At 35.9% G+C, this 27,238-nt stretch overlaps 1 protein-coding gene across 1 annotated transcript; it reads left to right on the forward strand.

The window, feature by feature from the left end:
- The first annotated feature begins 633 nt into the window (after window positions 1–633).
- LOC128998229 (OTU domain-containing protein 5-A-like) lies at window positions 634–26,592 on the forward strand. The gene is made up of 9 exons (XM_054424268.1): window positions 634–901; window positions 10,825–10,970; window positions 11,318–11,474; window positions 11,915–12,070; window positions 13,399–13,555; window positions 15,698–15,909; window positions 19,057–19,188; window positions 22,992–23,154; window positions 24,803–26,592. The coding sequence occupies exons 1-9, from the start codon at window positions 773–775 to the stop codon at window positions 24,958–24,960; spliced, it is 1,410 nt and encodes a 469-aa protein (XP_054280243.1). The 5' UTR covers window positions 634–772; the 3' UTR covers window positions 24,961–26,592.
- Window positions 26,593–27,238: the final 646 nt, after the last annotated feature.

Here is a 27,238-nt window from a genome sequence, read left to right on the forward strand (position 1 = left end):
GGCCCATTTTGAAATTTTAAGTTGAATCGAGATGAATATTTTTCTAACATGGCTTAATATAACCTTAACATACCTACCAAGTTTCATAAAGACCAATTGAAAAAAATCAAAGATAAAAATGTCTATGTAAAAAAATACAAAATGGCAAATATCAGGTTAACGAAGTGATTTTGGAAAAAAACATTATTCTTGATTTTCTCTTTATTAAAACCCAAGGAATTACTGCGTAAATTATGTCCACGTTTTTGAACACCATGTACTTCTGCACGGGTGTATTATGTTTTTATTTATATCAACGGATACACCATTTACAAAATATTAAATATATGTATGAAATAAATGAGGGAATGATATACCTCAAAGAAGGTTAATTTACCTTTAACCACTTTCGCCGAGATATAGTATATACATGCCACGAGTTTCACTGTCTGCTAAAATACCAAATGCTCGTATGTCAAAGGCCAGGCCACTGGCCCAGCACTGCTACTGCTGCCCATAACAACACCATTCCATTCCATTCCATATCCATTCCATTCCATTACTTTACTTATTACTTTACTTATGGTCAGGCCAGTTTGTCAGTCAGTCTACTCTATTCTATTTAGTTAGTGGTTTTGGTTTTACATTCATCTGCCATCTGCATGGATCATGTCATGGTAGATGGACTTTAGTTTCATTTGTACCTATTTTTAAGTGTTGATAAAACTCTTGTGTATTCAGAAGAAATCTGTGTATTAATTTGTGGGATGTACATTCAGTTTAATGAATCAAGATGACGATTTTATCTAAGAAAAAGGCCATTCAGGGGAAATCAGAAGTAGAATCTCCAGAAACTACAACTCACCACAATGGATCTCATTCTCATGGAATTTCCCTAGGATCCTTACCCAGTCACCCACAAGTATGTATTCAGATTTCTACCTCATCTTATTGTATAACATAATGTGACTGTCTTGTGGTTTGAGGAGCAAATATAACTTAACCACAAATTGAATTCTTAACAACAGGAGGGTCTTAAAATTCCTAGGCCTAGCCTAGGTGTAGGTTCAGTTCGGTGGTAGTAGTTGTTAATAGGCCTAATTGAATTTTAAGTTGGATCCATCATTTTGCATTAGTAGGCCTAGGAAGGTTCATGACACTCAACCGACTTTTCCTTATGAGATGGTTGGGATGTACAGAGAAATAGCCTAGGGTAGGTTGAGAGCTGTATACCCTGTAGTATCAGAGATTATTCCTAGGCCTTAGTTAATGGGCCTGTTTTTATTAGTAATAGAAGGTAGCCTATGATTGGCACAGAAACTTCTAATAAGTTATATTATGTTTTATTAATTAATTGTTTTAAGTAGGCCTATTCCTTAAAAATCTGAAGTAGGCCTAGGCCTAGAGCTTGCTTACTTAGTAGGTAGCTTGTCTTAAACTGGTAAGTTGGTCTATCTTTAACTTTTTTATTCTTTATAATAAAAAAAAAACAACCAACTAGGCTATTTCAAACAACTAGAGTTTTTATTGTTCAATTAGAGTTACTCAATTAAAACCCTCTGCAATCATAATAACACAACGGTTAATTAAGTAAAAATTATGGACTAGGCTATTACTCTTATTTTTAAGACTGCATTCGCCTACCCTAATAGGATACATTTAACTTACTAGGCCTATTTTTAAACTTGATCACTAAGTTATGCCTTAAATAAATGTAAGTCAAATGTTCCGTACAGCTTAGTTACTACGATTGAACATTTAATGTTTATTTAAGTTATAGGCCTAGCCTAACTTACTGTATGTCAATTTACAGTTTTTGCATGGTGAATCCAAAAATGATATCAGTTTTGTTTTTATTATACCTGCAACAGGAAAAGAATTTAGAGTTTTGGTTAGTATAACCCTATGTCTATGTACCGTACATTAGAAGAGCTCCCGGTTGCATGCCCATACACTACTGTTCAGACACAAACTGTGTTTTCCTGAATCTTAATTTCTAATAGGTAACATTGATAAAGACATTAGGCTATAAGCTAAGTTAGATGTAATTTTCCATCAACAGACAATAAGAGGTTTGTGATCACTCTTAAGGATAAAATGCTTCCCATACAAATACTGGTGTAATTTCTTAACACCATAAACTACAGCTAATGCCTCCTTGTCGATTTGTGAATAGTTTTGGTCTGCGTGGTTCAATTTACGTGATGCAAAACTTCTTTTCAGCATCATCTTTGTCTATTATGCTGAGAATACAACCTAGATCATAGTTACTAGCATCTACTGTGAGTATTACTGGTACTTGGGGGTCATGTGTAGTGTGCTAGCATAGGAGCCGCACACAATAGCCCTTTTACTTTCTTGAACGATTTTATACATTCATCGTCAAAACAAAAGTCTACATTTTTCTTCAAAAGGTCATACAAAGGTCTCAAAATACCCGCAATTTGGGGACAAACTTACAGTAATAGTTGACTAAACCCACAAATGATTTTACTTCTGTCACATTTCTTGGTATAGGGGCATCGACAATCGCTTAAAAGCGATAAAATTGTCTTAGCTTGCGAAGGTGTAAAGCCCATGTTTGTCTATAGTAAACCCCAAAAACTCCAATTTTTATGCAAACAATTTATTCTTATCTTGTTTCAAACACTGTGGAACCTACAGCCTTGAGGCGTGAACAAACTTCCCTTAGTCTATTTAAATGTACTTCGTCGTTTGGTCCTGATACAAATATCATAAAAAAAAACATCTTCACACCTTGTAAAGCTTGTTCGATGACTCTTTGAAAAATACCTAACTGCTGAGGCTAGATACTATAAGGCAATCTATTGTACGAAAACAATCCCTTGTGTGTACTGATTGTACACAACTTTTGTGATGACTCATCTAACCTTAACAGCATATAGGTGTGATGTAATTTTCCTGGCGGGCGACAAGTGGGAAATTACGCCACCGATAAGAAAAACGAGATCCCAGGATTCGCCCTAGTCTGGTCGCGGGGAGTTTCCCAGGAGTCGATAGTGATTCAGATAGCCTAAATTTGATAGCCCTGGTTGTCAGAGCTCGAGACGAACGTTGCGGGTTACTAAACACCACACTTGAAATCACCACTCTAGTCTGGGGCTTGTGGGGAAATTAATAATTTTGACTTGACTCTGTGGGCAATTATCTAAATGACACACTATTAGCTAACTTAACGAGAGAACAAGTAAGCTAAGTAGTCACCCCGCTTACCTACGGAGTTAAGTCGTCAACCTGCAACAAACAAGGTTAGTACAAGATGGGCCTAACCTAGCCTAATTCCCACAGAGTCCGAATTTATTAAACGAAAAGAAAACAAGTTAGCTTAAGTTGTCCAAGTGAGACACAAAACGAGGAAAAACTAAAACTTCTACTTCCTCACGTGTTCACCTTGAACCAACTTCGACAGAACTTTTCCAGCTGGAACCTGTCTGCTGGAACAAGTTTTAGGACGTTAAGGGAACAATAAAAGGGTTTAAGAATTAAAAGAGAAAGTCCCAAGACGGATTACGAAACGTTAATCGAAAATATATTTCACCAACTGCAATACTTTGGTACCAAATTAGTTGGTTAAAATGTATGACTAGATCGGAGAGTCAGGCCTAGCCTACGAACTTCGACAAAGTTATCCCAACCAAAAACTGGTAAGGTAAGGTACGAAAACCTGAGTCGTTTATTTCAAAACTTACCAAGATGACTAAAATTATTGTTTCCTCAAAACACTTTCACCACACCACCTTTAAATTACCGACAAGCTTTCAGAGCTCGCGAAACTTAACCGATTAAAACGACAACGACGAAGTTAAACAAAAACTCTTCAAACCGAAGACGAACGATCGAATGCCTCAAAAGCCGGGAATACGAATGACAATCCTTATTCTTCTCTCGTAGCCCGCCCTCAGACGCAGTCTAACAACCAAACTGACACCAACGTCGTCTGCGATCTTGGAATTTGAGGTTAGGTGCGATGTCAGTTTAGTGTCGCGACTCGGGCACAACAACAGCTTACATTCAGCTGTTTAAGTTTCGTGGTTTAGCCGTTATTTTACCCCCTACACATTTGACCCGTTACATAGGCTTGACTTAGGTCAATCTTACTGAAAAATTAAGGGTGTAAGATAGTGATCTGGGTCGATGATATTTAGGTGCCTATAGCATTTTCCTTTACTACAAGTCTTACTGGCTTATAACTACACTGCCCTAATTGGTCAGAGAAAACTTAAAATTCAAATTCAAATTATTTATTAACTCATAACATCTTTTGGAGTACAATGTACATAGATAGGAGTTTTGTCAATATTTATAAAACTAATACTACACTGAAATATTTGATATAACTAATTACAATTATTCAAACTTTAAAAATGTAATAGTAATACTGTAAACTAACTAAAGCATTTCATTTCATTCATTTGTACAAAAAGAAAAAATATCTGTCAATTCTTAAAACTAAGCTCAAACTACATGACGAAATACCAGTCTGGTCTGTATCAGATCAGGATATAGGCTTTGTCCTGTATATAATTCTACTACAGCAAAAAAAAAAAATAATAATAATAATATTATTAATATTAATATTACTTCAGGAAACTCATTTATTTGTTACCGGTACTTTACTAAACCTTCATCAAATTAATCAGCCTTGACACCTTTATTATGTTTATTATAGATAATAATCTACTTACGTATGCCAGTAGGTGTCAATTGTAGATAATTATGCTGTACATGTTTCGAGCCTAGTACGGCTCATCTTCAGCAGCATTCTTGTATGTAAAAATATTTCACATCGAGAGATGATTGTCTACTATTTACAGAAACCACATAATATACACAAACACAGAACATTTTAGCATGCTATTTACACGTATTTTCGTAGCGTACACTCGTTTAGGTAAAACTCGACCGGACGACATTTGTAGGCCTACTGAGGAACACGGACACGGGAGGGGGAGAGTGACGTTACGTATCAGCTGACTGGTGGTTCTTATTTCCAGTTTTGTTATCTACATCGTAATACAGCTGATATGTGATCTTGTCCGAATATTCCTCTCTCATATTTAACATGGTTTCATTGCCGTGTTCTTTCATATGTTGGTAAATAAATAATTCCCCCCATACTTTGGCTTTGTTTTTCTGGCTACAACTTTTCAAAATTACTTAATGATTTTTCAAATTTGATTTTATGACCTATATTATCCTTGAGATGTTATGCAACAATCGACGTAGGGTTATTTTGTTTGGAGGCATTATGTTCCTTAAATCTCTGAGAAAACAATCTCAGGTCGAAAACGACAAATTTGGAAAATGCGTCCACCACAGATAGTTGATACGAGTGTCCTGATTTTGTCCTAGGAAGTGTGCCTACGTAATGTATACTTTTCTGGAATGGTTTGGTTGCTAGATCAGATAATAATTCGCCCACCCTGGTGTTCGGAGCCTGTTTGGATCTTTGGAAGGAGAGACACATTTTGACTTTGTCGGCTATTATTTTGTTTAAGTTAGATGACCAAAAAAATCATTTATTTTGTGTATTTTTAATATAGGTTTGATAATTTTACAATAAAACAGCAATTGTGTTGATTTTAAAAGCCTTGAAGTGAGATTGGCGGCTGGTGAATTTCAGCCTTAAGATTTCTGAGAAGATGGAGGACTCGAGATAACTTAGCACATACCTGCGAGATATGTTGGTTCCAACTTAGCCTGGTAACCACCATGAATTTTAGAAGCCTTGCCGCACCCTCTTTCTCTACTCCGTTTCAATTTGCAGAACAGTGACTGCGTTTTGTCATCGTTAATTTTAAGGCCATTTGCAACAAACCAATCCTTGGTTTTTTTTTCAAGCAGGTCTTCGGCCTCTGTTAGTGGTTGATGAATATTAGTACCCATGATCAGCAGCGTTGCATCATGTGCTGTAATGTTTTTCCATTCAATCATAGATCTATAATCATTATTGTAAAGAGGAGAGGACCAAGGACTGATCCTTTCGGCACGCCGTATGAGAGATGGCCAACGCTGGAAAGGGCTCCTTGCAGATATACAACTTGCTTGTGGGTCCTCAGATAGTTTGAGAGCTCTTGAGAACAACACTACCAACGCCATATTTGCCTAGCTTTAGCAGTCGGATATCATGAGGTACAACATCAAAAGCCTTACTTAAGTCACAGAGGCTAAGCTTCACAGACTCATTCTGCTCAAAAATGCTTCAGAGATGGTGTCAACCGGGCTCAGCAGGGCAGTGGTGGTAGAGCGGCCTTTTTTTAATCCGTGTTGAACATGTGAACAGGCTATCGTCCTCAAAAAACAACATGAGTTGCTTCTTCATCATGGTTTTGAGTGACTTTAAAAAATACAGGCAGAATCGAAATAAGCCTAAAGTTAGATAGGGTTAGAAGCATCACCCATTTTGTGGACAGGCTGTTTTTAATAATAAATCATTAAATGAGCCTTCACTGAGACATTGATTAATTTAATTAACCTAGTGAGATGCACAAGCACAACTAAGGTTTCTACAATAGTCTTCAGGGTCATGCAGGAAACTGCATACATATCTTGGTAGGATCTCATTAGTACCATTTTCCATGTTGTTAGTGTGAGTTTTTGTATTTATTGAGGTCAGGAGGTTCGTTTGTAAAACAGGTAGGTTAGAGACTATGAATGACCTGCTGAACACTATTTACAAAAAAATATTAAAATCATCAGGTGACGCTTCAGTTTTTAGTACAGGCCTCTGGATAGGATGCTTATTTATAAGATGCCAGACTGCTTTACATGCATTTGGAGACTGCATGATTATCCTAGCACTGCAGGCTCTCTTGGCCTTAGTGGCCTCAAAGCTGTACTATTTCTTAACCCTAGTGTACAGGTTCCTAAAGACCTGAGATAGGCTACATGTTCTGGCAGGTTAGCAGCCTTGTAGTGATCGTGGAAAAGTTCAAAAAAAAAAAGGATAGCATTTTGGCTAGTTCTGTAGTAAACCAGTTTTATTTATCCTACAGGGAGCTTTACTTTTATCTCCAAGCACTTTTTTGGGTTTTATGGTCTTAAGAGTAAAGACTGAGTCAAACTTATTGGTAAACAAGTACTGGAAGGTAGAAAAAGCAATTTCAGGGTCAGATAGCAGGAGTGATTCCCAATTTACCGCTTGTAAGGCACTACTAAGCAGAGATAGATCATTTTAATCAATCACTCTCTTTAGAACCTGACTAAATCTATTCGAGAGACGAGGAGTTGCTTACCAAGATCAGTTGAAACACTTAAGACAACTGCTCAGTCATGGTCGGCGACCATAGGATGGACTACTTGGTCCTCATAATCTCAGGAGTCGAGGTTTGTGGCAGCCATGTCAAGGCCTCTAGGTCTTCTAGTTGGTTGTCTGGTCGTAATGAACTGTCCGTAGCTCTGCAGTAGGTTGTTTCTTCACGAGATGGGGTGTACATTAAAGTCACCACAAACTAAAAGTTTTTTGTTCATCTGGTGAGGTAGATCAGATTTTGTTCGAGGTGTCCGGGGATCTATAAATGGCTACCAGTATAGTTGAAATTTTGGCAATCTCCACTGCTATCAGTTTATGGGTTAGCTTGACACAAAGCTTTTCAAGGTTCAGTTTACTGCAGCCACACTGGCTTGAAGCAAATATTTTATGGCTACACCACCATTTTTGTGGCTATTTTGAAAGAAGATAACTAGATCTAATGTGTTAGTTAATGTTTGACTACAAGCACTTTCTTCCTGCACCAGCCAGTGTTCAGCCACTCAAAGAAAATCACATTTGGTTTCCTTGACAAATAGTTCAAGCAAATTTATTTGTTCTAATTCACTGAGTATTCAATATTGCAATATCTACACGGTCTGACCTTTTTCCAGTTTCTGTTTTATGGTCGGGGATAGTTTGGTTGATAGCAGTTTCTTCAACGGGATAAACATTTTTAACCTAGGCCCAGTTTCACTTTCACAACGTAGCCAAAGAATAGGTCTAGGAGTCTAACGTTAAGGAGATGGCTTGCGTGATTAATGATTACACAGCTATCTTGAAGGCTTGAATGACTTATATATGATCCGAATCTTGAGCTAAGATCAACGCATTCACTCTCGACCACACCTTTGTATTTCAAATATTGGAACAGGCTATTTTAACTGTCATCTTTCTGTCCATGTACACCTTTCATTTTTGGCTCTACTCCTCCTACAGTATCATTTTTAGATGCAAGTATACCTCAAAATTGAACTGAAGTGGGTTTTGTAATCTTAATTTTGAGCAGTAACTACTAACTTCTTTCCTTTTCCCTTATTGTAACCGTATATATTGGTGATTTATGCATATTAACAGTTAAAAGTATTGTCCAATAATCCATGTCAACGTTTCTTAGATATATAGGCTAGTAGTGATATTTTTGTCATGGGTCAGAAATTTCAATTTTTGATGTTAAAGTTCTATAGGCTATTCTATGCATTTGGTCATCTTTCACGGTCCAAATCTTTTAAGTAATCTCTAGTGACCGCTTACATGGAAACACTAATGTAGGCCTATTTATTAATTTATTGTATTCATCATGAAAACATGAAAAATTGTATCCAGGTACGTAAGTCTAGTATAATATTATAAGTATAAATTTATTGAAGTCAGAACCTATAACTTGATAATAAGAATCACTTGTTGTCATTGAGCACCAAAGTGTATGACATAATCAACATGTAGACGTTAAGCTGATCAAGAAGTTATTTATAATCAACATTTATCATACCCTATATGAACAAAGATGAAAATACAACCCACAACATAGCTTGTAGGCTTTAATAGGAGGACAGGGTGAATGCGAGTGACGATGATTAATTCTCTGTGGAAGTTTACCACAAATTCAACTATTGCAGGAAATTTTGATGTGTTCTCAAATGCAGATGTTCACAAATCCCTTGGGCTCGCGGAAATGTCTACAATTTTTTTTTGTATGATGGGTAACAATGATTATCTCCCTGCAATTGTGTGAGATAATATTTAACGATAGTACTGCGATCTTGGATTACAGTCACAAAGACAATGAAGAGTTCAATAAAGACCGAAAGTTTCTGAACAATCTGTTTCCAAAATCTGGAAGAAAATGAAAACCCCGCCCCGAATTAAAATGGTGTTTGAATACCACCCCGCCAATTCCTGGTATTTTATGTTTGATTTGATAGATTATCGTAACTCTACAATTTGTCATTGTCAAGCTGTGAATGAGCATGTCAAATTGTAAAATGCCTATGACATTAGGGGATTTTTATTGCAAATATTTTTCAGGTCACACGCCAAACCGTGGACCTGATGATCCAGGCTACTCAACCTTCTGGTTCCTTCATGTGCTTTGTATCATTTGTTCAATTGTTTGTGTTAGGTTTAATGTTGGTTTTATAAGAGATTTTTTATTTGAATTTTAATTTCCATGTAGGCCAGATGTTTATACTCATCAAATTAATATTAACTCGTTTATCCTTTAGTGCCAAAAGGCTATACAGGGTCCGGTATGTAAACAGCCAAACTCCGGGAAATGGTTCTATGGGTCATAATAAAGAAAAAAATCAGGAATAAAATGTTTTCCAAAATCGCTTCGTTAACCAGATATCCGCCATTTTGTCTTTTTCACATTAACATTTTTATCTTTAAAGATTTTCAACCGATCATTATGAAACTTGGTATGTATGTTAAAGTAAAAGAGACCCATGTTAGAAAAATATTCACCTCGATTCAACTTAAAATTTCAAAATGGCGGCCATTTTAAATTTTCAAACTTTAATTAGGTACTCAAAAATGGCTGATTTAATGAAAAAAATGTCAAGAATACTTTTATTTAATTCCCTATCAAACGATACAAAGTTCAAAAACATTGAATAAGAAATAGCTTAAATATTACGACTTTTAGTTTTAAAATGGGGTAGAGTAGTCATTGAATAGTCATTGAATAGTCATAAGACATTCTATACCAGTACCAATTATAATACTTAAGGCAGAAGCTCAGGTTTGCCCCATTTTACAACTAACAATATTAATATTTCAGCTATTTATTATAATTATTCTATCTTTTTGAACTTGGTATTGTTTGATAGGGAAATAAAAATGCTAAATAATACTCCCGCTGCAGCAAACCTGCTGACTAAGCAAATTTCCATATTTCTGGCTTGATTTTAAATTAATCTATTAAATTAACATTTATGTTTAACGAGTAGGCCTACCTAGGTATGCTGCTACAGGGAAACTAATAATGTGTGTTTTCTTATTAAAATATTAATAGCTTAGTATAAAATAAATAAATCTGTCAAATTTGATTAAAATATATCCATAAACAAGCCAAATAAAACATTTAACAATATTCTCCATAAGAATAACATGGGTACTCACTTATTTTGTAAATAAAAACACTTTTTCATTCATTAATCTATTCATTCACTAGCCTGTATTATTATCTTTTTAGAGATGCACCAATCTGTTGTCACTTTCATCGTGAAAACAATGGAAAAAAAAACATCACTCTACACTAAAAAAAAATAACAAAACGACTAAATGAGTTTTAGGGCAAAGGTGATAATCAGCAAAAGGCGTTTATAGCATTTGCAGCATTTTAGGACTGGTGTGTAGCGGATCCAAAGTCACTGGACGGCTGGTGCTCAAAGGGTCAAACGAGGGCTAGTATGAAGTTATTACCATATATTTCAAACGTCCATTCCATGGAACCAGCTGTTCTTAGTAATCAGGAAATTATTCATCCTACACATATTTTATCTGTCTATATCCCTCAGTACGCATAGTGGTTAATTGGAGTTGTAGTTGGTTGAATATAATCTTTCTTGCAGATAAATGAAAGAAATCGAGAAGAGCGATTGAACTCACCTCATAGTTGGCCTAGAGAAGAAAAAAGAGCTTCTCATGTACAAGACTATGATAGCCATGAAAGTGGGCCCAGCCACAGTAAGAGGCGCCACCGTTCCAGCCCACACAGGTAACCGGGTCATCTATACTGTCCAGATTTTACTTTTTACTATTACTCCAGACTCTGGGAGTATTTGGAAAAGTCAAGTAATTGCTCTTAAGTAGAGTACTCGCCCACCCCTACTAAATACTCCTCCCCTTCTTAATAATTATAATGTACAAATAAAAATAACTGAAATGAGCTCAAAAATTTTTGATTTTTAGAAATTTTTGTACCCACATAATTGAAGTAGAATATTTAAAATCCAACTTAATACCTTCACATGCAAAGCCAAAATAACCTTACAAAGTGTGTGTTAATGATTAATTTTGTTTGTGGCTATATGGTATCTCTGAGAGTGTTTTATCTGTACGCAGGACTACTCGTAGCAGCAAGTTGCGAGAGAGAGAAAGAGCATCTCCTGGTAGCTCCCCTAAAGCAGGCCCCTCCTGTGACGACAACTCTGGCTACAACAGTGGAGATGAGTATGACTCTCGTCGGCTTGGTGAGATTACCGAAGCTGAATGGGTGGAGGTAAGAGAGCAATAGTACAGGGTGAGGCAGTGAAACCGTCATGATGGGGTTATGCGAGCACGGGGGAAATTATATATTTTATCCAAACTATGAACAGTGTGTAGACCATAACAAATTTAGTTCTTGTATAAAGTGGTAGAACTAAAGTGCAAGTTGTTACAAAGCAATATTTAAATTTTGAGAACTGACTTATAAGTAGAAAATTATGGTTTTACAATACCAACTAGTCTTCAATGTGCTCGATCACGTGGCAGCCAACAGTTTTTGTTCTACAGTAGAGTTTCTACTGTACTCTATTAGCCCTGTCATAAGAGTATGAAATAAATTTCATGTTTTTGCCTTTACTAAAAAAACCTATGTATTTTGGAATGAGAATATTATATATTTTGTTAATTTGTTTTGAAAAGGCTGAAGTCTGAAATATTGATCAACAATTGCAGAAAGATAGACTGTTTGAGAAGAAGATGCGCAAACGAGGACTGATTGTGAAGGCTATGGGAGAAGATGGAGCTTGCTTGTTCAGAGCAGTTGCAGATCAGGTCTATGGAGATCAGGAGATGCACGCAGTTGTTCGTAAACATTGTATGGACTATATCGTAAGTCTTGCTTGTAATTATATTATTTTGGGTACTTCAGTATTAAACGGAGGCCACATTTTGTCAGCGCGCTGCGGCGGTTATGTTAGGTTGGGTTATCGTAAATATTATGTGTGTAGGACTTTCCTCGCTTCGTTATGAATCGAACGATACTTTCTATTATGATAACCCAACCTAACATAACCGCCGCAGCGCGCTGACAAAATGTAGCCTCCGTTTAATACTGAAGTACCTTATTTTGTAATAAAGTTAACTTTTGACGAATAATTTCTCTAGAACCCCTAACATTAATAAAAATCAACTATTTGGAAAGTTAAAATACTACTATATTCAGGAAAATTTATTATGCACAGCCTTTTATTAAACCATAACCTGTAATGCAAACCTTTTAGTGAATTTCCCATATAGGGAATAAGCTATTATCCCCTCATAGCCTCATGAGTCATTGGTCTCATGGTAAGACCTGGGCCTGAGACCGATTTGCTTTTTCGTTTTGAGGTCCCCAGAGGCCAAAAACACCATCCGTTCAAATTCATATATTTATATATGTGTCCGTTAGCACGATAACTTGAGCAAAAATGATCCGATTTTGATGATCGGATAAGGGCCAAGCGGTGTCCGGGTCCTGCGGTAACCGATCGGATACGCTCGACAATGCCTTTTGTATCTTCGTTTTTGCTCCAGCGTCGGTCGAAGGCGGACCCATACCACGTTAGCCTGTAGAGAGTGACTTGCTTTTTGTTGTGGTGTAGTTTGGTAGTTTAATTTCTCTGTAAAATCCCCGTCTGGCAAGCTTAAATTCAACTTGTTGTCCCGTCTTTTCCCCTCCAATTAACAATACAATGGGACCAGCTACATTCCTAGCAGTGCTGCTATCTGTGGGTGTTTAGCAAACTATGTCGACTCTCGTCGTAAAGCAGGACATCACCGCACGTTATTTGCTATTTGTCAGACCGAAATTTGAAAGCCAATCACCCGGCAATCAGGTTTGTTCGACGCTGCGGGATGTTGGCAGGATTTGTTGGTACGCCTGCCATTAGATGGGCCGCAGTGAACGTGTTAAACAGAAACGCGACCCTAGCAGCACCCGATGGAACTATCATTAAAATTGTCTCAGCTGTCGTCCCTTAAGGATGACAAATCTACTAAGAGGATGCACGTTTGATCTATATTATTATTTTTCAACAAATTATAGCTACAGATTGTGAAATACATAAGTGATTAAAAACTTGAAACCATTTGGCTACTTCAGCTTTTTTTCAAGATGCAATAAAAAACATTGAATAATTTACTCTGACATATAATATTTTTACTGCAATATGTTCTAGGCTGCCAATGGTGACTACTTTTCTCAATATGTAACAGAAGACTTCTCTAACTACGTCAATAGGAAACGCATGGATTGTACCCATGGAAACCACATAGAAATGCAAGCCATGAGCGAAATGTACAACCGTACTATCGAAGTATTTTGCTATGGAAAAGGTATGTGTAGACCATATTTAAAAACTATTTTGCCTTTCACACATTAAACACTATGCCCGAATATAGGTCGGGGTGCCGCGAATGCAGTTGTGAGCAAAGCCCGAGTATGGATCGGGCATAGCCTAAATATTTCTTTTTTACAAATTTGTTATTTTAGGCCTAGTATTATTATGTTTTATGCTATATATTATTATTGTTGAATTAAATATTATGCTTTAATTCTTTAATACTTTTAATACTTTATACTGAAATGGTGACCATATGTATAATATATACAGGATATGCATTATATAAAAAAATAATAAATTTTTTGAAAATTTAATTCGGTAGTAAAGTTTAATTTGATCTAATAATAAATTAAAATATTGTGGCCAGTTTTATATGAACTCTGTCATAACTTAGCTATTTTTCTTTTTAGAATATTTATTGCTTTTTATAAAAAATTAAAAATACATTTTTTTATTACCCTATAACATATTATATTTTCTCAAAGCTCTTGATTTCCTATTTAACCCTTCAACGCGTTACTTTTTATATGGCTGACCGCCCCCTCCCGCGGGACTTTTCCAAAGCTTTCACTGGGACCGTTACATGCTTACATAAACCGTCAATAATTAACTTATTTATACATATATTTTATTATTCTTGCACCAAGTTAAAGAGCAGATTATAGGCTTTAAAAATATACGATTGAAATAAAAGTTTGTATGTGATACAATAGTTACATACCTCTTAGAAGTTAATTTTTGAATGGTAGTCTTTGAAGCATGCTCCAAGACACAGTCCTGCTTCACACTTGGGACATCAATATCTGCTATCTCTTCTTACTCTCGGTTTTTGCACATACACAGTACCTCTTTTGTGCATTTACTTTACTTCCTGTAGGTGGTATCAGGTAAATGAAGTGCCTTTCTCTTTCTGTTAGTCTAGGAGGTCTCGGCTGAACTGAAGGTCTTCCGAAAACAGGTCTTGGTACTTCAGGGCCATGGGTCTCAAAAAGCATCTTTATAAGATCTAATCGAAAGGCTAGGTGGTCAATTTTCTGGTTAATAGATTTCCAGATTATAAAGGAATTCAATATAGAAATAATTCAAAAGGCGTTTGAATATTTGTACGTACCATTTCAGGCCCCTTTTTCTCTCCAGCTGATATGCATGCAGCATTTGGTCCCTCATATCAACTCCTCCCATTTGCTTGTTATATTCATCTGGCTTCATTTCTTGCCTCCCATCATTGCTAAGTCTTTTCGCGCCACTTCATGACCATCACATCTCCACTGTGCTTTACTACAACTTCTCCTTTTTCTAATTTTTGACTTTTGATTTCATCTGGAACATTTTTCGCTCAGGTTCTCGCGGAGGGCGCTTGGTACGCGTTAGTATTGTGTCTGTAACACCAGCCTATAATTGTAGTGTAGGTTGGTAGTAAATTTCCCTGTAAAATTCCTGTCTGGGTAGCTCAAGAATTCAACTTGTTCCGTCTTTTTCCCTCCAATTGGCAATACAATGGGACCGGCTACGTTCCAAGCAGTGCTGCTATCTGTGGGTAGGAACTAGGAACTACGTCGACTCTCGTCGTAACGCAGCACATCACCGCAGGTTATTTGCTATTCGTCAGGCCGAAATATTTGAAAGTCAATCGCCCGGCAATCGGGCTCGTTTGACACCAGGGTTACGCCTGCCATTAATAGGCCTTAGCGATTGTGTGTTAATTCTATAACATTTAAGCTTCTCAAACAAAATATCATGATAATGAGTTATATATTCCTGAAAAACAAGGCACCCACAGTAGATTCTCTTTTATGATGTCCAATAATTTATCAAGCTGTCTTCCACTGATTTCTCCTGAAAATTATATTGTAGCTTCTCGTCTGTTCTATTAATTTGAGTCGCCTTAACTGCCCTTCTTGCCAATTTTGACATTACAGTTTTCTTTTATTTACCTGCAACACCGTTGTTTGTTATCAACATTTGCCTATTACATGAACATTTTTTAATTGAGCAAATAATAGTATGTTACTTTAAAAAGTAATGGAAAATCCAGAGTTGTTTTGAATACAAATTGTAAACTAATAAACATAAACATTTTCTAGTTATGCATGTTCTTTAACTGCTAAATACTGATTTTTAATATCTGTTCAAGATCCCATTAACATTTTCCATGGAGTTAATAAGACGGACAACGAGCCAATCCGTCTGTCATATCAACGTAACAGCCACTACAACAGTATTGTAGATCCTCACAAAGCCACCATCGGTGTAGGCCTCGGACTGCCAAACTTCAGTCCAGGAGGAGCTGAGAAGAGTCTCATCAAAGATGCCATACGTCAGAGTGAAGACTTCCATATTGAACAGGTTAACATCTTATTCATTTTTCCTGTCTGACTCTCTTGTATTATTTACTCAATTTATAGAACTATTCAGGAAGTAAGATTTGTGTTTAACCCTCGAGGAGGCGCTTTACCAGTAAAACAGGAGCGGGCGTATGCAGAGTTTTATTCCGCAACACTAAATAGCATATATTTTACCCATTTTACTTATTATAATGAAATATTATATGTAAATGTTGAATAATCTAATCAGAAACTTAATTTCTTTGTGAATAACATTATTTGTTTAACTTTATATAATTAATATTTCAAATAATTATATTGAGCAAATTTCTAGTATAAAAGTATGTTACGAGAGAGGGCGCGTGCGGAGTTTTGTTCCGCGATAATGCAATTATACATACATGCAAACAAAATAGATTTGATAATAACTATAAATTAAATGGTAATACATTTAAACATGTTTATAATTTTGTATGTATGAAGTATAAACACAGTTTGACAATAGCGCATGAGGAAATAAACTCTGCGCTAAGGACTTACGCGATAGGGCGCACGCGGAGTAAACCTCCGCAAACTGACACCGCGTCACTGAATTGCATCTGACAACAAAATGAGGATGAGTTCAGGGGTAAAAATAGCTTAGGGGCATTCCCAGGATGAGGTACGTGAAGTGTAGAGCCAGACATGACTGCCAACACCCATTATACATATTTATATTAACAAAAACTACAAGTGCGGAGGAAAACTCCGCAAGCGCCCGCTCGATGGTTAATTTAGTAGTGCAGTAGATTCTTCCCTCTTCTTATTTTCAACCGTCTATACAAAAGTTTTGCAGGTTTTAAACTATAACGGTATTTAAAAAAAAAAAAAATTTCAAAGCAAAAGTCGCTCTCTATAAAATAAAACCTTTCCCTATAACCGCTAGGATGACTATTGGTATTGAGAATATTCTTGAATTTTCTGATATATTGAAATATTGAAACAATACATTTATTTGACCCTTCAAAAACTTTGAAAACTACACATCCTTGATCTATACCCTGAAGAGTTTTCTTACTTATTATTTTAAAATAATTACTTGCTCTTCACAATAAAACAAATTATTATTAACACAAAATTACAAAATCAAATGCTTTCTATGTCTAGATGCCTATTTTACTGTTTTTCAATTCATTCTTCATTGTTGCATTGATGTACTAATAAGATTAACTCTAACATTCTTCCATTGTAGGCAGGCTTAACTAACAATTCTATGTTACACGAACATATTTTATTCTTATATAACTAGTACTGTTATGATAACACTTATAAATTTACATTTAACATATCCTTGATCTACTATAATAAATACATTACTAAGCTTCAGACATGTACACTCATTTATTATTACGTTTTCTTACGACCAATAAATGTTCAACAAAATAAATGCTGTAGTAGATTTATGTATGGTATATAGCTCTCTATACTGAATTTTATTTGGCCTTTTTACATTTACATTTTAGCCCTTGAGCAAAAAAGGTTGGAGACCCCACTGTAGATTTTTTACTTTTGTTTATTAAAGTAGACATCCCATCTATATGGGATATCGATAGAATAGGATGATGGACCGGCTGTAGCGAATTTTTTACTAAGAAAGAATTTTTTACTGTTGTAGTTAAATGAGCCAGTCGCAGATTGTGCTTCAAAATTCTATTCCTACAGTCACTAAGTGGGCTTCCTTGCACAGATAATAGTACAGAAAGCCTTACTTTGGCGCACATTTTTTACTTTGGCACACACCAGTATTCCAACCAAACAACACAAAACAGCGTGCTTTTATTATGCACGTACGCTTGAAAATAAGTTGGTAACACTTAAAGATATTACGACTACGATCAGCTGGTGCAGCGTTTCCCATTTCGTTCAGTGTTTGGATTTAACCTAACCTACAAACGAATTGTTCAGTGTTTGAAAGACTAATTATTTATATGATTTATAGTACAGTAGAACCCTGGTTAACCGAACTCTGGTTAACCGAAACCCGGGTTATCCGAAACGGTTCCATAAAATAATACAGTGCTAAAATATAAGTACAGTAATACATAATTTAAAATGCTTATTAGTAACTTAAGTTGTTTAGTTTAAAGTATTTTCTAGCCCATTGTAACATTTCTGTAGCTGAAATAAAAAACTGTATTACATAGACATTGTTTAAAATTCATTTTTCCGACTCACCGTGGTAATACATAGGCTATTTTTAGCATATGGCGGGTTAACCAAAAAATTTGCTATCTGAAACGGCTCTCCCCCCTATATTTCGGTTAACCGGGCTTCTACTGTAACTGTAGGAAAAATATATTGTCTAACACGAATACTGCCTTTGTTGCACTCGAGAAACTTTCCACACTCGCCTACGCTTGTGCGTGAACATTTCTCTGGTGTGCAGCAAAGTGCCACTTGTGTAACTAGTGGGCGAAGTGGCACTTTGCTGCACACCAGAGAAATGTTGTTTGGTTGGAATACTGGTGTGCGCCAAAGTAAGGCTTTCTGTACTATTATCTGTGCAAAGAAGCCCACTTTGTCGGGTGACTGTAGGAAAATAACTATTATCTACCATTCTTGTAGTTACTGTAAACTTAATGTGACATAACAGATGCTATAGTTTACAATACCAAGTCTTTCCAGTTTGGCTTGGTTTAAAAGTTGACTTATTCAACACAAATCAGTAATTAACATTAGTGCACTACGTCAATGGCTTAGTTCAACTGTGTTCATTTCAAGCCATTCTAAAACATTTACAAAGTTGACATGAGGGTAGAATTTGTAGTTATATTCATACAATGTGGTGTTCTAGGTAGCTGTATTAGGAGTGTGATCAGTGATAATGATTCCATCTTAAACAAAGCAAATATGGTCATTTGTCATCCAATGAAACATCCTCTCCTTATCTATTTAATTTCACTATAATATTTTGGACAGGTTATAATCACAGTAACAAATAAATCAAATAGGGTAAAGTAATCTGATCAATTCAGATCCAAAACGTAATTAAATGCAGATGTCTTATGAACATAATTTTTTTTAACCTTTTGATTTTAAATTTATAATACTGTTCAGATCCAGATGTGGTGTTTTGTATTTTGAATCTGTTTATCCTTCATGTTTGATAGGTGTTGTGTCAATGTTACAGGCTATGTTGGAAGACAAGCTACGAGCTACTGACTGGGAAGCTACCAATGAGGCTATAGAAGAGCAAGTAGCACGTGACAGCTACCTACAGTGGCTGCGGGATTCTGAGAAACGAGACAAAGCTCTAGCCAGAGTATGCTTACCACCTAATACTTTTAGTAGACCACAAAGTCTAAAACACAAATTTTGTGTTAGTTGTACTGAAATCTAAAATGTTAAAAACCTTCATTTTAATTCGCCTTTTCTTGGTCTGGCCCGTGTTTATGAAAAGCACGTTACTATTATTGCCATTGCCATTTAAGCCATTGCTATTATTGTTACTGTTAGTGATGTGTCGATATCAAAATTGATCGATTCTTGATACCGATAAAATTTTTTATTGTTCAACCAAATTTTCTGAATGGATTGGTTATACTACACCAACCCCTGTCTTAATGTCCTTCCATCAGGTATTTTGGAGGTATTGGGGTGTTTTTCACGTGAAGAAAAAAAAGCAGCAATGATACATTCCATCTAGCCAATTAAAGTTCAAACCATTCTAAACTCATTAAAAAACTAGCTATTTTAAAGATAAATTAAGATCTTACTACAAAAATCAAAATAAAAATCATATTTTAAAGGTGTGCTAGACTGAAAATCTTTGTCCAAACTCGAGATAATATCAAGATCGTCATTAGCGGTCGAAAAGAGATCTCATCTTCGTCTTTTGGGACACTGCAAAATTTGAAATATCTTCCTCAATTACAAAAACATCTTCACTGTCTTTCGCGGTTGCGGAAAGATCATGAACATCTCCCGCATTATAGACATCATCATCATCAACTCCTGCGGTCGCAGAAACGTCATTGTCATCTTGCGTGATCGCGGTGAAATCATGAAAATGTTCTGCAGCCGTGTAGACATCATAATTGACTCTCGCGGTTATGGAAACGTCATTGTAGTCGTCCGGTATCGCGTCAAAATCATGAAAATTTCCCTCGGTTGTGTAGTCGTCATCGTCGTCTCCCGCAGTCACGGAAACGTCATCTTTGTTTTGCGTGATCGCTGCAGGATCATGAACATCTCATTCAGAAACCACCAACGTTAGGCCTAATCAAAAAAGAAACTCCCTACAAAACCTGCAGCTTATCACGCACGACCTATCACCACGGCCTCCAATCATTAAAGACAATCTTAAAAGACAGTTTCAAAATCCTCAGAGCATCCCCACACATTAAAGACTTCTTGGAAAACCTTCCACAACTACATTCCGACAACTAGCCAAATTAAAGATGTTAGTTCTCCCGAAACTACCAAAGCCTAACAAAGGCCAAGATAAACCCATAGAAGGCTCATTCCCATGTGACATGGCAAGATGCAAAACCTGCCACATAAATAGGCCCAGCACCATTTACAAGCACATCAACAGGAGAAACCTTCAAAATAAAAGGACACAATACTTGTTGTAATGAATAATGTTGTATATCAACTTCATGCAACCATCGTCCATCTCAATATATTGGACTTACCACCACCAGTTTTAGAACAAGAATTAACAATCATGGGTCAGACATAAAAAACAACCAGATAAACCAGTGCCTATTCATGCTGCCAGCCACAATATGCAAGATGCACTTTTCGATTGAATATGTAAAGTATAACAGTTGTTTAAATTCAAAAATAATAATAAGATCCTTCTCCCCCCCCCTGTAACCCATCACAACTACCAGGGAGCAAAATCCTTGGTTCGCAAAATCCAGGGAGCCCCCAAACCTCAATCTCAGATAGGCCTAACATTTACCATTTCCCTTTCCACCCCTAAAAAGCAGGCTTAGACTAAGTATAAATAAAAATTTATGACTCATTTAACCTGTAAATATTCATTTGTAAATTCATAGTGTGTTGGCAACACTGCTTTCTTAGGCAGGGTGCACACTGGAGAAATCCGTTTCATGAAACCAATGTCATGAAACGTGAAACTTTAGTTGCTCGCAACAGATGGATTAGTTTAACACACGGCAGTGCACACTGCATTGCATGAAACTGTAATTTCATTTGTTTCTTGCAACTGGTTTACATGAAATCCAAAAAACAGATATCGTTCAGGCTTCAGATTCACGTTTCTATTGGTTTTATTGACTTGCCTCAGTGTATTGTTATTTTTTCCTCAGCACTCAGAACTAACCTCTGGTTGGTGTCCTTCTTTTTTATTAGTGGACTAAGTAATTCCACCAAACGTTCAAAAAGAGGCTTTGTCATTCTAAAAAATCTAAAAATTTTACAGGATCACTGCATAATTAACGAGTTACAATGTAAGTACTGTGTTGACCATCCCTAATCAATGGGTGAACCCAATACTTCCTTCTTTTCGTCTTCTTTAGCCACCACCAATATAGTCACATCATCATTATCCAAATTCATATCACGAAATCCCGTTTCTTCTGTGTGCATTTGTTAAAGAAGTGGTTTCCTTGAAACCAGTTTCCTGAAACGGGTTTCCTGAAACGGGTTTCTCCAGTGTGCCCCTGCCTTAGCAGTGGAAGAGTCCAAATATCTAATGTGACTCTCCATGTTGAGAAAGGGGCCAGTGGCCTCGAAATATCCAGTGTGTAATTTATTGGATTTTGTGTTTTCTTCTGTGTTCTGTAGTGAATGAAATGGGATGCCTGCATTTCTTAAAATAAGCCTGCTTATCCTATCCTTTCTCTCCCCTATTCTCAGGCAATAAGCCCTTTCTCTTCAAACCTAACCATGTAAGTAATAAATTGATACTTAACAATTTGTCTGATATGAATACATTTATTAAAACCCATTAAACATTTCAATGTTCTGGATAACTCGACAACCCCAAACTCCATAAGAATAACATGGGACTTTAGAGTTTCCAACTTTTAGAATTTTCTCCATACCAAAACACTCCAATATAACCTACAGTAATAGGTCATTCCCCATTCCTTGTAAAAATGTAGGCATCCCACTTCATTCACTACAGAACACAGAAGAACACAAACAAAACAAAATAAACACTGGATATTTCGAGGCCACTGATGTTGAGAAAGGGGCCAGTGGCCTCGAAATATCCAGTGTTTATTTTGTTTTGTTTGTGTTCTGTAGTGAATGAAGTGTGATGCCTACATTTTTTAAGGTAAGCCTGCTTATCCTATCCTTTCTCACACCTATTGTTTGTAAATTGATCTCTTTCTTTGTTCCATTCCATGTTTCCTACCCTACCTGTGGATTACTGAAATTGTAGATCAAGTTAATTGCAAGAGTAATGAAGTGAAGTGGATAGAACCCTTGGATGTAATCGGTATCATGAACTCTTACCACACAGAGACGCAAGTAGCTCTTGTAATACTTTTTACAACCATATTTTTAAGCTGTAGTTTTTAGCTTCGTAAAATAAAGTACTGTCAAATTTTGAAAATCTTGCCATGCGTTCGTCTGGGCGTTTTAGTAAACCAAGCAGTCTGAGATATTTTTTTCTATTAATAGTAATTTTTATGTCATGGTGTGTCTGCACTGTTCATCCAGTTGTATAAGGCCATTTTTTTTTTTCGGAACTAATCTTCCATTCACAGTAATGCTGCTATAATACTGTTATAAGAATTTGATGTTGAAACAGTATAATGCCCTATGTTATACTAGAGGTGTGTGAGCAGCTCAACTTTTATGCCGAGCCTAGCCTAAAAGCTCAAGTGCACTAAGCCAAAAAATCACTTAGTGCAAAAGCACTAAGTCAGAAAATCAAGCATTTATTCTTGCAACCGCAGAACTCTGGGAAATTGCACTTATGAAAATTAACAATGTCTTCACAATGGGGGGGAACAATGGTGATATCTCCAGGATTGTGGGCTGCTTGGTGATAGTCCACTGTACAATTCAATTTGATTTGCTGTTTCAGTTTAATCTAATATTAGCTTATTTGATGGTAAAATTGTATTTATGTTTGTCCAGTCCTCCACGGCCACATCTACATCGGCTACAGTCACTTGTCCCTCGCCTCGCAGTCCTCGCTCCCGTCACAACAGTCCTAAACATGACGGTGGAGAGTGCAGTCAGTCTTTCAATCTCATAGAGTCTGCCTCCTTTCTTAACATTGTACCCCCGAGCATGTTTGGTAAGAGTTGTGTCTGTGTTAATAGTACATTTTACGATTGTTTAGTTAAAACATTTGTGCTGCTCTGTAGCAGCCTATCACATTAAAATGTTTAATCCGTGTTTGACTCTTGTCCCATGATATGCTGGTTCTTTGATTTACGTTTTGATAAGGTTCTCTAATGACCTTCATAAGGTTCCTAAATAGGCTGTGCTGACTCTGAAACCTAAGTCACAGTATTCCTTTACATTTATTTTACTAGCGAGAAATATTTAGTAACTTGCTGGTTGGTAAGGAATTTGTTGGCCTACTTCCACTGATGATAATGTACTATACAGTAAAATAATAAATAAAATATTAAAGACCATAAAATACACAGTTTTCCACTTTTCAAGTTTGCCACCATTTTGGAAAATGGCCGCCATTTTTTAAATAATAGAATTAATATTTTTAACAAATTTTATGATCTTTTTTGAATGTGGATGCCATTTTAAGACTTATTTGACTTAGTTACTCTTCACATTTTTACTATAAACCTACTTGTTTGGGAGCTACATGATGTAAAATGTACACCGGAAGTCATTTTTCCATAGGCTGTAACTCCTAAACGAGTGGGTTTATCGGAAAAATGTCAAAAATGTCGGAAAACATGATAAAGTATAGGGTGTTCCATAAGAAATTTCAAAGTTGACCGCCATATTGGAAAATGGCGGCCATTTACAAAAATTTTATTTAATTATTTTTTAACCTCTTTAAAAACAAGGGAATGTTTCCCATTTAAAGTTTGCTGTAAAATCATTAGTTACTGAGATCCCAATGGTGGCACACTAAAAAAAAAACACCCTGTATGACAAAACTCATCACCCTCTTGACCAATGAAACCTCATTGCCTTAACAATGTACCCACTCTGCTTAGTCATACGAATTAATACTTGAAATTATCATTAAGTATTAATTTGACGTAAAAATGATCAGCAGTAACCTAGAAAATGATAATCACGCAGTACTAGGTTGGATGCCAACCACTAGCAAGCTGGACGAGCTATCTGCAGAACATAAACAACGGCAGTTGTTGGCAGTAGTGTCAGTCTTTGTCATTACGATGTTTTAATGTAGACATGACTGTTCGGGTCGAAGCACAGCTTAAACAAAATGCAATTTTATGCCTTTCAAACTAGAAAGATCCACCTTATGTTTTGAAGTACTACTGCAGTGTACTATGGTTTGGCATAATTCGAACAATACAGCGTTATATGTTTTTCAAGACAATTGAAGAAGTGATGAGCATGTTTGTATTTTTCCTTTAAAAACACTACCTTATTTAAAAAAAATTGCTGCATGAAAATTCTGTTTGATAATTTTTTATGTATTGTTAAAATTTATATTTTACAAGTACTTTATACGACTTCCTAATGTGGACCATAACCCGTAACCTCAAAATCTATGCAACCTCTAAGTTATCCGAGATTCTTTTAACCGAGGTAGTCTAGGTCACAACAACCTCGGTTAATCGGGATTGTACGGTAGTTTTACTCTGTTTATAGTCTGTCATTGTTGTTTAATTAAATGTGAGATGTTATGATAGGATGATAGGAATAAGGTTTTAAGCAAATGTAGATAATGATTTAAGTGTTTTAGAGCTGTGATATAATTTGCAAACCGTTATCAGGACTGTCAGAGTGGGAGGACGCTGGTATTGTCGCGCAGGTATTGGCTGCATCACAACAAGAATACCTGGACAATCTCAAGAAAGCCAGGGACGCCAACAACGCACAAGAGGCAGGCACGAGTGTCGTTGACCACCTTCAACCCTCCACTTCCAGTTAACCAACCACCTAACATACCTTTGTCAGTCGCAATAATTTGTTTTCAACTTCTTTATGAAATTGCCATTTGAAAAATATTTTAAATAACTATGGCAGTTAGGATCATATCAAAAATATGGAAATTGCCATTTTTTTACTTTAAGTGTGTGAAACAAGTAATCCAGGTTTCTTTCCAGTCGGTCCTTTGTAAAGTTATAAATACACCTTCCAGTGGGTGTAAAAGTGAATTGTGGAAAATGTTTTAAACATAGTTACTTATGTTAGTGTTTTATGTTTACAATTTTTTAAACATGTTGGATGCTTCAAAATAATTTAATTTGGTTTTCAGAGGTGAGAAGTTATTGGGTTTTTAATAACTCTAAATTTCAAATTAGTAACTGAAATGTCGAGTTGGTAAAAGCTATGAGTGTAGATAAAAACATGATTTTCCAAAATAAGATAATCTAGAACTACAGGACTCTGTAAATATGTAAATATAGGAGTACAAAACACCAAATTAATGTTTAAAACATAACCCTAACCAATTTAGTCAATAAGAACATTCAAACAGTGGCAGTAAAGTTTTCATACTATAGTATAATGTAAAGTCCATTTTGTTCTTAGAATATTTAAAACAATTACACAAAACTTATTATTCTTGTTTTGTAAGTTCTGATCTGTTTTGAGGTTATCAAGCTTATCCCACTACTTTCTCGCCTCTACCTTTATTCAATACTTCAATTGCTTTTGTGTTAGTTTAAGATTACCTATCTCATCTGGATAGAAAAGAGATTTTTTTAAGTGTATCAATGGGTTTTATGTGTTTCTCACTTGTGATATAGCTATAATCATTTTCTTAGACTGTTCAGCCAGGGCCGGATCTCCCAATAGGCCCGGGCCTAGGGTGCAAGCTCCCTGGGGGCGCATCCCTGGACTCCTCATCCCATTTTAAACTTTGAAGCTTGTTTTTCGTGTCTAGTTCATGTACGTCCACACTGGATCACTGGGGGTTAGATGAAATTTTGTTTCTTTTATTTTAGAGTTATTTTCATGATTTGTGCTAGACTATTAATTTGGTTATATAACTAGGAGATTAGTTATTGTTTATGATTATATTGTTTTATTTGGTTAAATGAGGTTTTAAATGACTGAAATAACAAGAAACAAATTGTAAACAAAACATGACCTCTATAGTTGGACGTACAGAGACAATAAAATTGGCTTCAGCTGTTCCATAAGGATGATAAATCTACTAAGGTAGTATGTTTTATCCATGCTAAAACGTTCCAATTTTGAAGCTCCTTTGAACAAATAATTAATGAGAAATAATTAATTAATTAATAATTAATTGATGGTTAAGTTAATCAATTTTTCAACGTACTTTACAACATTGTTTTTAAACACAGGAGAAGGCTGTAGTAGGATGTTGTCTAGTATTACGTATCGTCTTGCTACTGCTACTCTGCTGGCACGGCTCTGGTGCTACTGCTAAAAAAGTGAGTAGGGGCGCTTGCGCGGGACAATGTGTTATTGTATCTAGACAGACACTGTTACCAACCTTGACCTAGCAAAACGAAAGTTATCAAGAAATATTTTGATTAGCTTAAAATAACCTGCAGTATCAAGCTAAAATACTGTATATAATACAGATTTTTTAGATCCTTTAAAATTAACGAAAAAATAGATTGAGATTGCAATAGGTTTTAGACAGATTCAATACCCTCCAAAAGCGCCATTTAATTCTGCCTTTCTTTCCTCAGGCAGAATCGGTGTGGTTAGCCGGAGGATATTGCTTTGTTTTGCATGGTGAATATAATTTAGTTGCAGTATCACGATTGACTTAACCAACACAAGTGTAGACTTCTCATTACATTGTAAAATCTAAACATTATTTTTCATGTCTAGTTCATGTTGGTGACATTGGGCGCTTGTGTCGACGAAATTTTGTTTATATTATTTTATGATTTGTTTTTGATTTTCTTGTAATAGGGGACAACCTGTTGTTTTTGATTAGGCCTAAATAGCTTTATTTGGTAAAACAAGGTTTTAAATAACATCTGAAATAACAAGAATTGTCTTCAACTGATGCATAAGTATGACAAATCTACTAAGAGCGGGTGTTTAATCTATGTTATCACATACTATATGGAGTTTATGTTTGTGCCTGAAATTTGAAGAAACTACGGCAGCAGCAATGGTCAAGCTTTGTTGCAGCTGGTTAGATAGTTTTGTTTCAGTCCCACAAACGTGAGCTCACTGTTTGATACATAAAACTGCTAAACGTGATTAAGGCGACATTT

This window comes from Macrosteles quadrilineatus, unplaced genomic scaffold (genome assembly GCF_028750875.1).
Source record: "Macrosteles quadrilineatus isolate MER2022 unplaced genomic scaffold, UCM_ALF_1.0 Scaffold_7__1_contigs__length_78375512, whole genome shotgun sequence".
NCBI classification, from domain to species: domain Eukaryota; kingdom Metazoa; phylum Arthropoda; class Insecta; order Hemiptera; family Cicadellidae; genus Macrosteles; species Macrosteles quadrilineatus.

Coding starts and splice junctions, on each gene's coding strand:
- LOC128998229 (XM_054424268.1), top strand. CDS start 773: ATGACGATTTTATCTAAGAAAAAGGCCATTCAGGGGAAATCAGAAGTA. Junction 12,071..13,398: donor AACATTGTATGGACTATATC/GTAAGTCTTGCT, acceptor AATATGTTCTAG/GCTGCCAATGGTGACTACTT. Junction 15,910..19,056: donor AAGACTTCCATATTGAACAG/GTTAACATCTTA, acceptor TCAATGTTACAG/GCTATGTTGGAAGACAAGCT.